The sequence below is a fragment of the Lactuca saligna genome, chromosome 8 (genome assembly GCF_052625555.1).
Source record: "Lactuca saligna cultivar CGN05327 chromosome 8, ASM5262555v1, whole genome shotgun sequence".
In the NCBI taxonomy this organism is placed as follows: domain Eukaryota; kingdom Viridiplantae; phylum Streptophyta; class Magnoliopsida; order Asterales; family Asteraceae; genus Lactuca; species Lactuca saligna.
This window is the reverse complement of record NC_136424.1, coordinates 113,612,183-113,629,087: the sequence shown is the minus strand read 5'-3', so window position 1 is coordinate 113,629,087 and position 16,905 is coordinate 113,612,183. Positions and strand designations below refer to the sequence as shown.

At 35.4% G+C, this 16,905-nt stretch overlaps 2 protein-coding genes across 2 annotated transcripts; both read left to right on the top strand.

Annotated features, from left to right (window-relative positions):
- The first annotated feature begins 8,894 nt into the window (after nt 1-8,894).
- On the top strand, nt 8,895-10,155 carry LOC145010021 (uncharacterized). The gene is made up of 4 exons (XM_078968619.1): nt 8,895-9,091; nt 9,176-9,303; nt 9,573-9,677; nt 9,782-10,155. The coding sequence occupies exons 1-4, from the start codon at nt 8,895-8,897 to the stop codon at nt 10,153-10,155; spliced, it is 804 nt and encodes a 267-aa protein (XP_078824745.1).
- A 1,362-nt stretch (nt 10,156-11,517) lies between these two features.
- Nucleotides 11,518-11,916, top strand: LOC145010020 (uncharacterized). The gene has a single exon (XM_078968618.1). It carries the CDS (start codon nt 11,518-11,520, stop codon nt 11,914-11,916), a length of 399 nt encoding a protein of 132 aa, XP_078824744.1.
- The last annotated feature ends 4,989 nt before the right edge of the window (nt 11,917-16,905 follow it).

Below are 16,905 nucleotides of genomic sequence, written 5' to 3'. Positions count from 1 at the left end.
TTTAACCAATTTTCGGTCAGTTTTCTGGTACTTATGAAATTCATACATTTCATTTTATGTTATTTTTCTCTTCTGAGTCTTATCCAATCAAAGATTAGGGAGTACCACCCAAATACTTTGATTTGAAAGTGGAATCACAATTTTTAGAATATCCAAATGCCTTTATTACCCCGAATTTCTAACACACGTTCACAATGATAGTCAACCTTGATGTGATTCGTATGATCATGATGGATAGGATAAGCAATAAGATACATGGCATTAAGATTATCACAATATACACGAGTAGGTGTACGGAGGAAAATATCCAATTATATCAGTAACTTGAGAATCCTAATTGTTTCAGCAACAGCGAACCTTAAGTGTAACATCCAAATTTTCAAGGGAAAAAAATTCGTTTTAATTAAGTAACTTATAATATGGTTTACCAAAAACATTGTCAATATCATATCAAGCTATAAAACCACGATAAACATGTCTCAAAATCATATCATCAAATAGTACTAAAATCAGAGTGCAATCCCACAAATCACATAATGCGGAAATCGTGTGTGTGTGTGATGTGCAGCTAACGCGTCGACTCCTTCCCCTTCGCTGAGGAGGTACATGAAACAAAACTGAAAATTGCAAGCATGAAGCTTAGTGAGTTCCCCCATCATACCACATACCATACATAATACATACTTCCATGCATATCTGGGTGCCTGACCTACCCCTTCGGTCCTTTCGACCGGTAACCTTACCTAGCATACCTGGGTGCTGGCCTACCCCTTCGGTCCTCTTGACCGGTAACCTTGCCTAGCGTATATGGATGATGGCCTACCCCTTCGATCCTCTCGATCGGTCTCTGGGGACTATTTCACCCCTACTACTACTACATAATATCATAGCACATAGCATAAGTTTTCTAACATAACTGGGCACTAACTACCCCTTCGGTCCTTTCGTCCGGTACTGGGGTCTATCCTACCCCTCCTATCACATATCATACAACATCATAGCATGCTGGCACATAATCATAACACATAACAAATTCCAGAAAATCATCACAAAGACAATCATCTCAACTATAACTCTTACTAGTGAGTCGGCCTTGGTGCCTTAGACCCACTTTTACTGGAAGGTAACTCACCTCGATGGTGTGTAGTGTCTGCACTGTCCTCGGTAAGAAAATCAACTCGTCACAACTCCTCAAATCCTACACAACAACCTTTCCCGATTATCATTTTATACTCATAACCCCTTATAAGGGTCAACTCAAGTCCAAGTCAAAGTCAAGGTCAAAACCCTGGTCAAAGTCAACATCCAGTTGACTCGACTCGTCAAGTTGGTCCACCAACTCGTCGAGTCCCCACTTCCATAAAAAGCTAAACCCCCGATTCCACTCGCCGAGTCTAGCAAGAACTCAATGAGTTCTGCTTCAACCAAAACATCGGGACCTTCTTCAACCGACTTGTCGAGTTCATCCTTGAACTCATCGAGTTTATCTTCATCCGAATGAAGGTGTCTAGTCTATGACTCGCCGAGTTCGCATTGAACTTGTCGAGTCCATATTCATGGGGTTGGGACATTGCCTTGAACTCGCCAAGTTAGTTTATACACTCGTCGAGTTCTATGATTTATAGGTCCCTAATGAGCCCCGACGACTGGTGCTCTTCTATCTTAACACATGGTGCCTTAACAGAAAGGGTTTGATGGGAAATACGACCCGACTCGCCGAGTCCCTCTTTTTCCAAAACTATATAGTCAAAATCAGTTGGTCTTAATGCATCTAAACCATAGATCTGACCTCCTAGGGTCCATATTATACATAAAGCTCCAATCTTGACGTCCATGCATGTGGTATTTGGCCCAAATGGCCCTAAAATAGAGTCTACAATGTGCATGGGGTGATTATGGCAATAAAGTTGGCACCTTTATGCCATAAGGACCCTCAATGGTTCCAGATCTGAAGTTATACCCTCAATGAACCACAAAATTCCAAGTATGACACTTCTAAGGTTTAGAAAAGGTAGAAATGAACCCCAACTAGAGATCTAAGAGATAGATGGTCAAGGTTTCAGCTTTATACCTCAAATGAGCTGGAAATATGCCAAAACCTCTAGATCTTCTTGCTTCCTCTTGATCTCTCAAGCTTCCTTCTCTTCTTCAAACTTCAAATACACAAAAATGGCACCACAAAGATCAAGAACACACAATAAATGGTTAGGGTTTCGAGTTAGGGTTTTCAGGAAGTGAGAGGGACAATGGAGGCTGGGTTGGGACGAGATAAGTTGTTTAAATAGAGTGCAAACCCTAAATATTAGGGTTTCATCTAGACCGCTTCCACTTGTCAAGTCGGTCCCCCGACTCGTCGAGTAGGTCACTAAAACCCTTGAATAAAGTCAAGTCTACTCGACGAGTTGGGCCTCCAACTCGCCAAGTCCCAGAGCAAAACATGAAATTACTTGAATTTAAATACGTACTAGGAACCGGGTGCTACATCGGGTGCACGATATTCAAGTTATGTGGATGATTTGGAAACAATAGGTTGCTTTTTTGACCGCCACGAAATGAGATTTATCCTAAATAAATGCATAACCAATAGTGAAATGAGAGGTATCTGGGAGTCCAACCCAATAAGCGTGCCAAAACCAACTGCGGAGTAGAACTTTTATATAGTTGGTATCCATGAGAAAGAGTACCATGAAAATATCTAAAAATATGTTTGACAGCATGTAAGTGAACAGTCCTAGGAGCATACATAAACTAAGAAACAACATGCACAACATAAGCAATACCTAGGCGAGTTAAAGTGAGATAATGTAAACCACCTACCATGCTACGCAATTCATATCGATCAACAAGGAATTCACCATCAGTAAGAGATAAAAAAAAGTGCAAGATACAACAGGTGTAGTAACAGGTTTCTAGTATGAAGATGAAATTGTTTAAGAAGTATGGAAAGATATTGAGATTGGTATAAGAATAAACCATGATTGTTAGGCGTTGCTTGAATGCAAGGAGACAAAGCATGGGTTGTTTTTTCATTTGTTTAATCTCCATGACATGCTTGTAAGAATGCCTTACTTCTTACTGTATTGACTTGCTTTTGCTCGTGCTCTTAGATATAAAAGAAAGGCTTTAGATGAGAAGTTGGTTGGTTTTTTTGCATAATATTCTCACTCTTATGAAGCTGCCAAAACCGTAGATTTGGAGCTCTTTTCCCTTCGCTTCTTCTTCTATTTGATGCTTAGAAATGAAGCCCATAAAGTTTCTTCTTTTAAGAACTTATTTGGTATAAGTCTTAAAGTTTAACAACAAATTTATAACAAGTGTTTACTAGCATATTTTGATGGTGCGAAGCTTGCTTGGTGGTACATTATAGAGAACTTCCACTTGGTGTTTTAAAGCCATCTTCATCAACTTCCTAACTGCCAAAAGGAACCGAATTCTTCAAAGGTTGTTTTACTTTCTTCTTCATTGGTTATGTTTAATCTTTATAAGTTCTTGAAAAATGATCCTTGGTGGGTATATAAAATGGTTTTAGTTTATTCAAACAAAAACTCTTTCATTGTTAATTACGTCTAATTTTGTGACTATAATTGAACTACTTTTGAATAAAAACCCAACACAATGATAGGTAAAAGTGTTCTGTTTGCAGCTTTTATTTTGGATAAGCCCAAGTAAGGGGATTTAAAGAAAAAAAATGCCTTTAGAAGGTGTCATCTGTGAGGATGTAGCAAAGTCTAGATACTAAACACTCTTTGAGGATGACCTAGAATTAAAGGACCCATACGCGGGATGAGAAGATGTAGAATGATTGTAGCATTGGGGACAATTTCCACCGTCGTGAACGGGGGAAAAACAAATTTGACACACAATATTGTGGGGAGAAAACCCCAATATACCGTCTAATGGAGAAGAAGAGAAATTAGTGAATTCCATAGGAAAATTGAGAATCATGGAAGTCATATAAACACAACAAAAATTACTCAATGCAGAACAAAGTTTACGAGAATATGACATGGAAGGAGATGGCTTGGATGAAGCACCATATTATCGATAGGGCTGAAATTGGAATGATGGTTTTTGTTCATGAGATGGGTTATTGTTTCAGCGCCCCATCCACGACCCCTTTGATTGCGACCACGACCATGCCCACGTGATCCTCGACATTCGCCACAAGTAGATTAGCCTGCTAAGGGTGAATGGTTGAAGTTACCAGAAGGTTGGTAGGTAGTGTCAGAGACTTTGGGTGATGTCTCATCTGTGGATAAGGCTTGGTGTTGCGGGTGAGAGTTACCAAACTTATCCTTTTTTAAGTTAACCAAACTTTCATAAGGCTTGGTGTTAACATCTAATTAATTAAGGGTATATTTGAAATATATTTTTTTAAAAATAAAACTCCTGAAAAGTTATTCTAAGTAGTTTTTAAAAAAAAAATTGGATTATAAACTACTTTTTGGTTTCCAATGACAAATTAAAAAAACTTGAAAAATAAATTAGTTTATTAGTTAATTGTGACGTATCAAATACAACCTTAAATGATGTGTATAGCCATCATAAATTAAAACTAAATTTTCCATTAAATCAAAATAAAAGTTACATAGCAAGAAATTAAACCATAACAACTTAAAAAATAAAATTTAAAATTTAAAAACATAAATATTCATAACTAGTAACATCTAACATAAGTTTTCGTCCAAAAATTGGTCTTTCCAAACTATCTACGAGTGTTGTGTTCAAAACAATATGGTTAATCACTGTTTGTAGCACAAAAAAAAAGTTTCCGAAAAGGAAGACGATAACGAAGAAGACATCTATATACATACTAGTTTATAACCCGTGGGAACCACGGTTACAAAATTAATTAAACATTCATAATAAAATTTAATAATTATTAATCAATTATTTTAATTAAATAATTTGAAATAAGTTATTAATTATTAATTAAAAGATATATCAAATTTTTTAAAGTTATAATAACTTAATAATTAACATATAATTAGAAAATGTAAATTTGAATTTTGAAGTGTGTTGCCTAATATATCTACATAACAAATGACATAATATTAATGAGGGTGTTGTATGAGAATGACACTTGGTAAATGGAGGTTTTAAACTATTCATTTATTAGAATAGAGATTTAATGGATAAAACTGTTATGAACAGTAAATTTATAGCTATTTTGACTCTTTTGTCTCAAATGTTTTACATGTTGCTATTTTTTCCTTAAGCTTTAATTTTTGACTTTTTTTTTGTCTAATTCTCTAGCTTCCCTTTTGCTTTAAACCGTTCCCATTTTTTTATTTTATATAAAGGGTTCTTAGGTTTTGTTATTTTTTTATCCATTTTTGCTTTTTATACATATTAAAGATTTTTTAGTGTTCTTTTTTTTTTTTTTTTTTTTGAGAGAATCGACTTATTTTATATAAATGGTCTTTAGATTTTGTTTAGATTTTGTTGAATTTGATATTTTTGGTCCATTTTTGTTTTTTATATATCTTAAAGAATTTTTTTAAGGGAAATTACTCAATTTACATGAGTGACCCCTAGATTTTGTTGAACTTGACACTTTTGGTCCTACTTTTGTTTAAAAAAAGGTTTTGGGCGAAGCCCAAATCACCTACTAGTTTTATTTAAAATTGGAGAAAAAAATAGATGATGCGGTGTAAATTAGTGTATAAGTTTAATATTTATAGCGGTTAAAAAAAGATTGGTGTGGCGTAAATTGATGTTAAGGTTTAGTGTATGTGCATAATATAATAATAATAATAATAATAATAATAATAATAATAATAATCTCACTATTTCTAAAAATAGATTAAATAAAATAATAATATTTTTTAAAAACGTTCAAATCATTAAGCTAATTGTACAACTAATCACTAATAAAATAATATTAAAATTTAAACAAACTCCTATAAATCTTCTCTTCCAAGGTTTTGACCAGATCTTTTTTCATCCAAATAAATACTCAACACCCTATAATTTGGTCATTTCATGAATTTTCTTTATTTTTAATATGACATGTTTCCTAAAATAAACTAATAATTGAATTGAAAATAATCATTCTCCATCGAAAAAAAATTAATTGTCGAAACAAACTATTTGTCGTCCGCCGCTTTGCGCGGGTAAACGGCTAGTAATAATAATAATAAAACTTTTTTTGTCAGCAGACATCTCAACAATGTCGAAAGTTGCTAAAACCTACTCCTTCTAATTTTAGGTTGGAGGGAGTGACAACACTCCTAACACATTGTTATTTTATATTTTTTATGTCACCTAAACTTAGCATGTCTAAAAAAAGTATGAAGTGATAGTATGTTAATTTAATAGATATGATTTTGATCAATGAGCTTCTAGCTTTAGCGATAGATATCGTAATTAAGTGTTAGTTTAGAAGTAAATTTATATTTATATTTTCCGGATAAAAAATAGATATGATTTTGAAGTAAAAAAAAAGAAAAAGAAAAAAAAAAAAACTAGTTAAGAAACAACATAAGCCAGAGCCGATGGTGAGGTGCTCGTAACGAGCCCCCTAGGGAGCGCTAGGGGGCGGTATTTCAAATGCTTAGGAGACGGTCTTACTACCACCCTTTAAACATCATATACCACTTATTTACATATCCTTTGTGATATATCCTTGAAAAATTATAGCATTAATGTTTGCGTTTGTTGATAGATTTGTCTGATCCCCGACTATTCATTGCTTAATTGCTTTGTCGTGTTCACGTGACACACTGGAGAAAAATAAAAGCTGGTACCTTTTTTATATCAATCACATGTTGTTCCCTACCTTGTCAAAATTAAAGTTTGGTTTCAAATATATATGTTGAGTAGATCTAGTTATTGACATGTATTATGATCATAATAATAATAATTTTTTGGACTGATTAATTCGCACATTTCCTGATATTACTCTTTAAATACAGATATTTTTGTTTATCACAATATCTAAACTGTCAATTTATCGGTTAACGGCAATACGGCATATTCCAAGATTTGATACCTTTGAACTTTATACCTTTGATATTACTTTTAATTAAAATTCATATCCACTTAATTAATATGCAGGTTCATAATCTAACAACTCATTATGATGGCATGGGTTCAATTCTATACGCAAGAGATATTTAATTATTTGTCGTTAAAAAAAAAGGTTAAAATTCATTATCTAGTTTATACGATTAGTTAAAGTTTCTATCCTTTGGTATTATTGTTTTTTCATGCATCAAAATATTGGTTGTGTGGGATCATACTTACACGAAAGAATCGATTCATAAAGAGACAAGCAATTAATGATTATTAAGACCATCGGTACATCATGATTTTTAGTATATAAAAAAATACAAAATATTTTTATGGGAAATTGAGTAATTTAATTATTTTTGTAGTTAATTTTTTAAAAATAACTATCTTTAAAAAATATTGGAAAATAATTACTTACATTCCGGACCAACATTACGAAACTAGTTAGTGGGCTAAAAAATTGGCACGGTAGTATGGTTCCCTTTATATATACGATGTCCGATAGATTACGGACATCTACCGCTTTAGATTTCATTTTGAACTATGATAATTTATTTCAGACTTCTTCCAAATCTAAAAGTCTTTCCAATATTTTTTAATACGTGTAAGTTTCGATTCTTTGTATGATTATATGCTATTAAATGTGATTATGTGCTCAAATTAAAGGTTATAGAGTTTTTTTGTATGATTAAATGTGATTAATAAAAAATTAATTGGGTTTTCTTCCATTTTTGTTGTTGTTATGCTTATTATATGATTTTATGTTTAATAATAGTACTTATAGCACAAAAAGTCAATTCTTAATCAACCCACAACTGCTACAGGATTTATTTATTGGCTTCGTAATACAAAGAACATCTCCGAAATACATTGAACAAATCTAAATGCAAAGAACTTGTCCAGAATGAATAGTCCATTATACTATCCTTTTAGTCCAATCCATTTAGCATATCAGAACATATGTTACGGTTGTCACCTCAAAGGCTCAACCTACAAACCAGAACTGAGTAAAGAAATAATAGCATAATTACACAACCCAAAACGCAGTGGCGAAGGGAATGTTGTGTCTGTTAGCCAAATTTAATATTTTTGATTTTTACAGCGTTAAGCAAATTAAACTAGAACCGGTTTTTTTCTTTTGGAATTGGACTTAACTAATTAGATACATGACTAAGAGTGGCCCAAAACCTAAGTAATACTATTCTTTGATTTAATTGGTATAATTAGCTTTTGATATTAAACCTAGTCATGAAGAGTCGAAGACATAAATTACCTATTCCTTTTCAATTAATTGACGACGAAAGTTAGTTTCTTGCTTTTACTTCCGTCTTCTGCTACACCAATTAATCAAGTAATTTTGTATTTTTATCAATTTTAGTTTTTTGAGTAATTTGTAATATATATTATCAATTTGTAGATCGTAAGTAGTTACAGGGATATGGTTTGCTAATTTAGTTTATTACAGTTATAAATTTATAGGATAAATTATGAACAAGAAAAGAACCATCGATTCTTTTTTTAAATGAGTAGAAGATATGTGTGATCCACAATTGCATCCGGTTAGTGATAATACTAAAGAAGATGTTCATAATGTACATCCACAACCTGATAGAAATTGTAACATTAAAGAGTCCAATGATATTGAAACTGGAAAAAAATGATATGTCAGACTTAGGAAAGGTAAACTCCGATTCTTTGATTCGTGATCCAGGAAAACAACCGTCAATCTTAAACTATCCAAGTAACCAACGTGATAAGATTAGATGATTATATATTAAACTTGTACCGTCAATCTTAAACTATCCAAGCATTATATATTAAACTTGTACCAGCTATGCATCACAGAGAATGTGATAGAGAAGCAAACAACCCAACAAGTTATGGATAATAGACTACGCCTTAAAGTTTCTATTGAGGCCATTAAATGGCTCACGTTTCAAGGATGTGCTTTAAGAGGTCACAATGAACGACCTAATTCAAGAAATCAAGGGAATTTCCTTGAATTAATAAAGTTCTTTGCTTCTTATAACAAGATTGTTGTTGATGTTGTGCTAGAAAAAGCTCCTCAAAATGCAAAGTACACATCACCTGATATCCAAAAAAAAAAATACTATGTGTTTTAACTACAAATGTACGAAAAAGCAATTTGTGATGAAATCAGGATGTCAAAGTTTTGTTTAATAGTTGACGGGTCTCAAGATGAATCTAAAAAAGAGCAAACGGCTATTGTTGTGAGATTTTTCGACCAAGATGGGAATGCCAAAGAAAGATTTTTGGACTTAGTTCATGGTAAAAATACAACTTCATTGACCTTGAAAAACGAGATATTATCTTGTTTATCTTATCATAAACTTAGTGTTCAAGACATTTGAGGTCAAGGATACGATGGGGCTATTAACATGCGTGGAGAATGGATTGGGTTGCAAGCTTTATTATTAAAGGAATGTTTGTATGCTTATTATATACATTGTTTTCTCATCAACTGCAACTGGCTCTAGTTTCTTCATCTAAAGATGTGTTTGAGGTACATAACTTCTTTAAGACTTTAAACCTTGTAGTTAATGTCATATCTTCTTCCTCCAAATGTAATGATCAATTGCAAGATGCTCAAAATGCTGAAACTTCTCATTTAGCCGAGGTTGGTGAGCTTGAGAGTGGAAAAGGCACAAATCAAATACAAACATTGTAAAGGCCTGGAGCTACTAGGTGGAGTTATCATTTCAAATCAATATGTAGTTTAATGAGATGTTTGGTCCAACTTGTGCAGTATTGAATGACATTGTTATAAAAGGTTCTAAATCTTCTCAAAGAGGCGATGCGGCATATGCACTTACACATGCATTATCATTTGATTTTTTCATTGTTATGCACATGATGAAAGATCTGATGGGGATAACTGACAAGCTTTGCCAAAGTTTACAACAAAAATTTATAGATATTGTTAATGCTCTTGCCTTGGTTTCTACAACAAAAGTATTGATTCAAAAGTTGAGAGATGAAGGTTGGAAATCTCTTTTGGATCAAGTGGTTTGTTTTTGTGAGAAAAATAACATTCCTATCCCTAACATGAATGAAACTTATAGATATGTAATTCACCAAAGTCGTGAAAAAGAAAATATAACCACAGAGCATCACTACTGAGTTGAACTATTCATTGCTGCTATTGATAGTTAGTTACAAGAGTTGAATTCCAGATTTAATGAGTCTGCAACAGAGCTTCTTTGTCTTAGTGTTATGCTAGATCCAAGAAAATCCTTAAATGTTGAGGATATATGTAAATTGTCAACATCATATTATCCTGTAGACTTTAAAGAGCATGAGAGGAAATTGTTGAAACTTGAGTTACAACATTATGAAATAGATGTGCAAAATTACCCACAACTGAAAAATTCTTCTACAATTTCAAAGTTGTGTAGAGGTCTACATGAAACAGGAAAGTCGGGTACTTATCCCTTGCTTGATAGATTGATTCGTTTGATATTGACTCTCCTTGTTTCTACCAGGTAGTTACTTGATTCGCATGGCCCACTCACAAAGAAGCCACCCCCGGTGATCAAGGAATTGATTGAAGAATTCTCTAAGCATTCTAGAGAATACCACAATCCAAGAAATGATGTTACTAGGGGAGCCGCATATGCAGCTACTGAAGACTTGTCCGTGGTCATGGCTATGCTAAAAACCATGGATAGGAGGATGGATAAAATGGATCAAACAATCCATGCTATACGGGTGGGTTGTGAAAATTGTAATGGACCTCATCTTACTAGAGACTGCGACTTGGATGAAAATGTCAACAAAAAGGTGCAAGTATGTTACTCAAGTGGGGACCGATATGATGAAGACTGGCGAAAACCGAAGAAAGAGTGGCTCCCGTATGAAGAGTGCAAGAAGGCTAAGGAGGAGAAGTACAAGCAGAAAGGAAGAGGTTTTTACCAAAAGGAGGAGTCGGCACAAGAAATAAAACCAAGTTTGGAAGAGATGCTTACCAAATTTGTAGCTGCTTCAGAAAAGAGACATAGCGATCATGATGTTGTCATTCAAGAAACAAGAACTATCCTTAGAAACTAGCAAGCATCCATTCACAACATAGAAACGCATATGGGGAAACTTGCTCAACAAATAAACCAAAGATCACCGGGCGAACTCCCTAGTAAAACCAAAAATAACCCACGAGGCGCGCATATAAATATAGTTACAACAAGAAGTGGGAAAATAATCACTCCTCTGGCCCCTATTCAGAAAGAAGCACCCAAAGAATCACAAAAGGAGGAAGCAGAAAATCAAAATCTTCAATCTGACAGCTATACTCGCCGAGTACAAAATATGGACTCGGCGAGTCTACTGCCAAATTCGAAGGATCGGGCCCCTGAAAAGCTTTATCAGCCTCCAATGCCATACCCAACCCGAGCTAAGAAGGAGAAGCAGGAAGAGGAGTACCAGAAGTTTCTAGATCATATCAAGGCTCTTCAAATCAACATACCCTTTATCGAAGTTGTCGTACAAATGCCCAAATATGCTAAGTTCCTTAAGGAACTTCTCACTAATCGAAGGAAGATGGAGGAAGTGAAGAAGGTAGTCCTCAATGAAAACTGCTCAGTTTCTATGCTAAATAAGCTACCAAAGAAGAAGGGTGACCCGAGGAGCTTAACTTTGCCTTGCCAATTTGGCAACTTGGCTACCATTCATGCCTTGGCCGATTCGGGAGCAAGTTTGAACCTAATGCCATATTCATTCTTCAAGAAGTTGGATCTCCCGGAACCAAGGCCAATTCGCATGGCGATTCACTTAGCAAACAAGACAGTCACTTTCCCAAGAGGCATATGTAAAGACCTACTGGTCAAGGTGGACAAATTCGTATTTCCCGCTGATTTTATAATTCTAGATATGGAGGCGGATCCTTAAGTCCCGATCATCCTCGGAAGACCCTTCCTCAACACTACGAGTGCTATAGTTGACATGAGGGATTCGAAGCTTACTCTACGGGTAGGTGATGATTCAGTAACTTTTGGGGTTGATCAAGCCATGAAGTATGCAAGGAAAAGTGACAACACGACATTCTCAATTGACATGCTAGATGAACTATTGGAGGAATGCGTAAGTGAAGATTCCAGCAAGTCCACAATTTTTGATGAAAATTTGATGCAGAGAAAGACTTAATGGAGATCGAAAGGATGCTGGAAGAAGCTGAGTTTGAAGAATTGGTGAAGCAATCTGACAGCTTTACTCGGCGAGTAGGGCCGAGCTACTTGTCGAGTTCATCCTTAGAAAAGGCAAAATTCGTAAATGCGGCTACTAACTCACCGAGTTCCTTACCTGCACTCGGCGAGTACAACAGTCAGAACCCAAAATCTGAGCTCAAAAAGTTACCAGAACATTTAGAGTATGCTTTCCTTGAAGATGGCAACCAAAAGTCAGTAATCATAGCCTCTAACCTATCCAAATCTGAAAAGGAAGAGCTAGTGCAAGTTTTGAAGAAGCGAAAGCGGGCCATAGCATGGAGCATCACCGACATCAAAGGAATAAGCCCCTCTTATTGCTCTCACAAGATTAATCTGGAAGAAGGAGCAAAGTCGGTTGTACATCACCAAAGAAGATTAAATCCAAATATGCAAGAAGTGGTCAAGAAGGAAGTGGTCAAACTATTAGATGCGGGAATTATCTATTCCATTTCCGACAGTCCGTGGGTGAGTCCGGTTCAAGTGGTGCCCAAGAAAGGAGGGATGACGGCCATAACCAACGAAAAGAACAAGCTAATTCCGACACGAACGGTAACCGGTTGGATAGTGTGCATCGATTATCGAAAGCTAAACGATGTCACTCGTAAAGACCATTTCCCCTTACCTTTTATTTATCAAATGTTAGAAAGATTATCGGGCCATAGTTATTATTGCTTTCTGGACAGATTTCCAGGTTATTTCCAAATACCCATAGACTCAATGGACCAAGAAAAGACCACATTTACTTACCCAAGTGGGACTTTTGCTTATAGACGCATGCCCTTTGGGTTATGCAATGCACCCGTGACTTTTCAAAGGTGTATGACATATTCCACGATATGGTGGAAAAATTCATGGAAGTTTTTATGGACGATTTTTCTGTTTTTGGATCTTCCTTCCATGATTGTCTCATAAAATCTTGACTTAATGCTTACTAGGTGTGAAAAAACCGACTTGGTCCTCAATTGGGAGAAATGTCACTTTATGGTTAAGGAGGGTATAGTGTTAGGCCACAAGGTTTCCAAAATGGGAATTGAAGTGAATCGGGCAAAGATTGACACCATTGCCAAATTACCCCCACCAACTAATGTGAAGGGCATTAGAAGTTTTCTAGGTCACGCGGGTTTTTACCGGTGTTTTATAAAAGATTTTTCTAAAATAACTAGATCTCTAACACAATTACTATTAAAAGATGCACCATTTAATTTTACTAAAGAGTGTTTAGAGATATTTGAATTTTTAAAGGAAAAATTAACTAATGCCCCGATCATTGTTGCACCAAATTGGAATTTACCCTTTGAAATAATGTGTGATGCTAGTGACTTTGCATTAGGAGCTGTCCTTGGTCAAAGGGTTGATAAGCACTTTCGACCCATATATTATGCTAGCAAGACTCTAAATCCAGCCCAAGAAAATTACACCACCACGGAAAAAGAATTATTAGTTGTGGTGTATGCTTTTGATAAATTCCGTCCTTATTTAGTTTTATCTAAAACAATAGTTTTTACTGACCACTCTGCTATCAAGTATTTATTTGCCAAACAGGATGCTAAGCCAAGATTGATACGATGGGTGCTACTTCTTCAAGAGTTTGACATAGAGATACGAGACAAAAAGGGAATGGAGAATGTAGCAGCTGACCACTTGTCAAGGCTTGAAAACCCGCAATTGCACGAAGATAGAATTGGAGATGATTTTCCGGACGAGTATATTATGGTGACCGTGGGAGAAGAACCATCGTTTGCAAATATACATGTTGCTCGAGTCCTGCTTTTAATGAAATAGAGTTATTCTAACTATTCACTTAAGGTATTAAAATAATACTATAACTTCATCTCACTATGTATTGTTGTTGTTCCTATCTTATCTGTATATTTGGTATGGAAATAATCATTAACACTATTTTAGAGCATGGTAATTACTAAAGGAGAAATAGATCAAAATCAAAATTTGTATTAACCGAAATCTAATTGCAGAGCTGCTCCACTCTTCCTCTTTCTGAAAATTAGGGCTTTTGTCAAAAAATCAATCTTAAGGGTCCTACTTATGCTTTCTGTTGTGTATCGGTCAAGAAGTTGCACAAAATTATCATTGTCTTTTTTCCTCATTTCTTTCTTCTCTATGTATGTTATCATGTGTTTCCTTTTACAAGTATTGATCAGGTTTCAGTGGGATTATATTGGATTCGTATACCAAAGATATGTATTCCTCTTTTTTCTTTTGATTTCAATTTATAAATTTTATTTTATGAAAGAATTCGATAAAATTACTTTTGCATATGGAAGTTTCCAGTCATTTTCTTGGCAGGTCGATCCTTTCGGTCACTCTTCTGTTCAAGCTTACTTGTTGGGTGTCGTGGTATGTACTTTGATCTTCCCCCTTATTTCATATTTATATTTGCTGGGTTTTAGCCATAAGAACATTCCTATGTGCACATACAAACCCTAATGCTTGGATCTAGGTTTCTCTAATTGAACATGCAATTATCCAAGTCTTTGATTGATAGATCTATTAAAAACATTCATATAATAACACATGAAATCAGATCTGAAAGATTACCTTGAATTGCTTGCTTAAATCTTCTTGTCCTTGGAGCTTAGAGTCACAAATGTCACTCCTCTAATGGCTTACAAACACCAACTTAGCAAGAGGATGATTATGGAGAGAGAGAGAGAGAGAGAGGGGAGGGCAAGAAATCGGCCAGGGTTTCTTCAAAGGCAAGAGTCTCGATTTCCTTGACCCCATGGGTCTATTTATACTAGTGAGCCTCCTAGGGTTTCACCTTTAAACCCTAATTGGATAACTTAGGCCCTAAGCAATCCAATATTCCTAATGATAAGCCTTGGACGATTCCTAGGTCCTTCCAAACCCCAAAACCGTCCACCCCTTATCCATAAGGGATTATAGCCCAAAGTACAACTATCATACAATTGACAGTTTATGACCCTTTATTCAATTAATCTCTTTAAGTCACCAAATTAATTCCTAATTAATTTATGACTTATATTAATCAAATAAAAATATTATTATTCCTTATATTATCCTCATAATATATTAATAATATTTCTTCTCTCATTATAAATCATCCTGTCAAGTTGCTATGGTGAAGGCAACCCAAAAGGACCATGCTCAATCGGGTCAAGTACTTACCAAATATAGTTGCAGCCTTAGACACTATTCCAACAGTCTCCCACTTGGATAAGTCTAGTAACTATATATACCGATTAGCAATCGTAGCTCTCAAAGATGCTGTCAAACTCTGATCTTATCAATTTTATCCTTTAGATAAGGGATCATACAGTCCTTTGTTTAGATATCATGCGGACAATTCTATGGAACCAATTGTCCAACAGTTGGTTTCTCGATCTCAGATTTATTCGACATAGAACTTAATCGAACACATCAATTTAGTTCTGACCGGGCCCGACACATAAGTCAAATCAAATCATCGAGCGGCCGAGATATCGCTTTTACCCTCTTAGGATAAAAGTAACAGATAAACTTCGACTTATATGCGTTTACTTATTCATTAATCAATTATACACAACAATGCGTTTTATAACATCAATTTACTGATGCGGTTTCGCATTATCAATGTACAACCAACTAACAAATAACAAACCATATATCTAGGTTTTAAGACCATATGATATTATCGTCTTGCGATCAACCTTTTCGTCAACTTCCATAAGGTGATTCCAGCAAGCACGGGTTTGTTCCAATGCTCAAAACTAGTTCATAAGCACTCATGAACGTTGCAACAAACTTTTGCTATGTCTAACACCAATTCATGACAATCTTCATTCATACATACTTCCAACATATGAACGATTGTGGATTATTTGAATAATTCGATTATTCCAAATAAACTCAATTATTCTGGAAGTCAAAACATGCAAAGTGAAACAATAGTTAAACATTTAACATAAGACGGTAACTTTACTTATAAATAATACTCCTTTATTTATTCATCAAATGTTAAATTACATTTATCTATTACAAGTTTCTAAAATTATCTAATCTAATCTAATATCATCTCTCAGCCCAATACTCCTAGCATGTTGCAAATGCTTAATCCTACTCAGTCCCTTCGTAAGCGGATCTGCTGGGTTATCTTCCGATGATATCCTCCTCACCACGAGGTGTCCTTCTTCTACTCGATGTCTAATGAAATGATATTTTCTGTCGATATGACGAGATCTACCATGATCCCTCGGTTCCTTAGTCAAGGCAACCTCTCCTTCATTATCACAGAAAATTTCCATAGGCTCCTTTATGGCAGGCACAACTCCAAGATCACCAATGAAGTTCTTCAACCATATTGCCTCCTTCGACGCTTCGCTCGCTGCAATGTACTCTGATTCGCACGTTGAATCAGCTACGGTTTCCTGCTTGGAACTTTTCCAAGTTACTGCTCCTCCATTAAGGGTAAACACCCAGCCCGACTGCAAACGAAAGTTGTCCCTGTCGGTTTGAAAGATGGCGTCACTATACCCTCGCACCTTCAAGTCATCACTCCCCCCGAGGACTAAAAACCATTCCTTGGTCCTCCGAAGGTACTTAAGGATATTCTTGACCGCAATCCAATGGGCTCTGCCAGGGTTCCCTTGATATCTACTAACCATGCTCAAAGCAAAGGCTACATTAGGGCGAGTACAAGTCATAGCATACATGA

Excerpts from the sequence above, each read along its gene's own strand:
- LOC145010021 (XM_078968619.1), top strand. The coding sequence starts at position 8,895 with ATGGATAATAGACTACGCCTTAAAGTTTCTATTGAGGCCATTAAATGG. Across the intron at positions 9,092-9,175 it reads AAAGCTCCTCAAAATGCAAA|GATGTCAAAGTTTTGTTTAA; the intron begins GTACACATCACC and ends TGATGAAATCAG. Across the intron at positions 9,304-9,572 it reads ATTTTTGGACTTAGTTCATG|TTAATGTCATATCTTCTTCC; the intron begins GTAAAAATACAA and ends TAAACCTTGTAG.
- LOC145010020 (XM_078968618.1), top strand. The coding sequence starts at position 11,518 with ATGCCCAAATATGCTAAGTTCCTTAAGGAACTTCTCACTAATCGAAGG.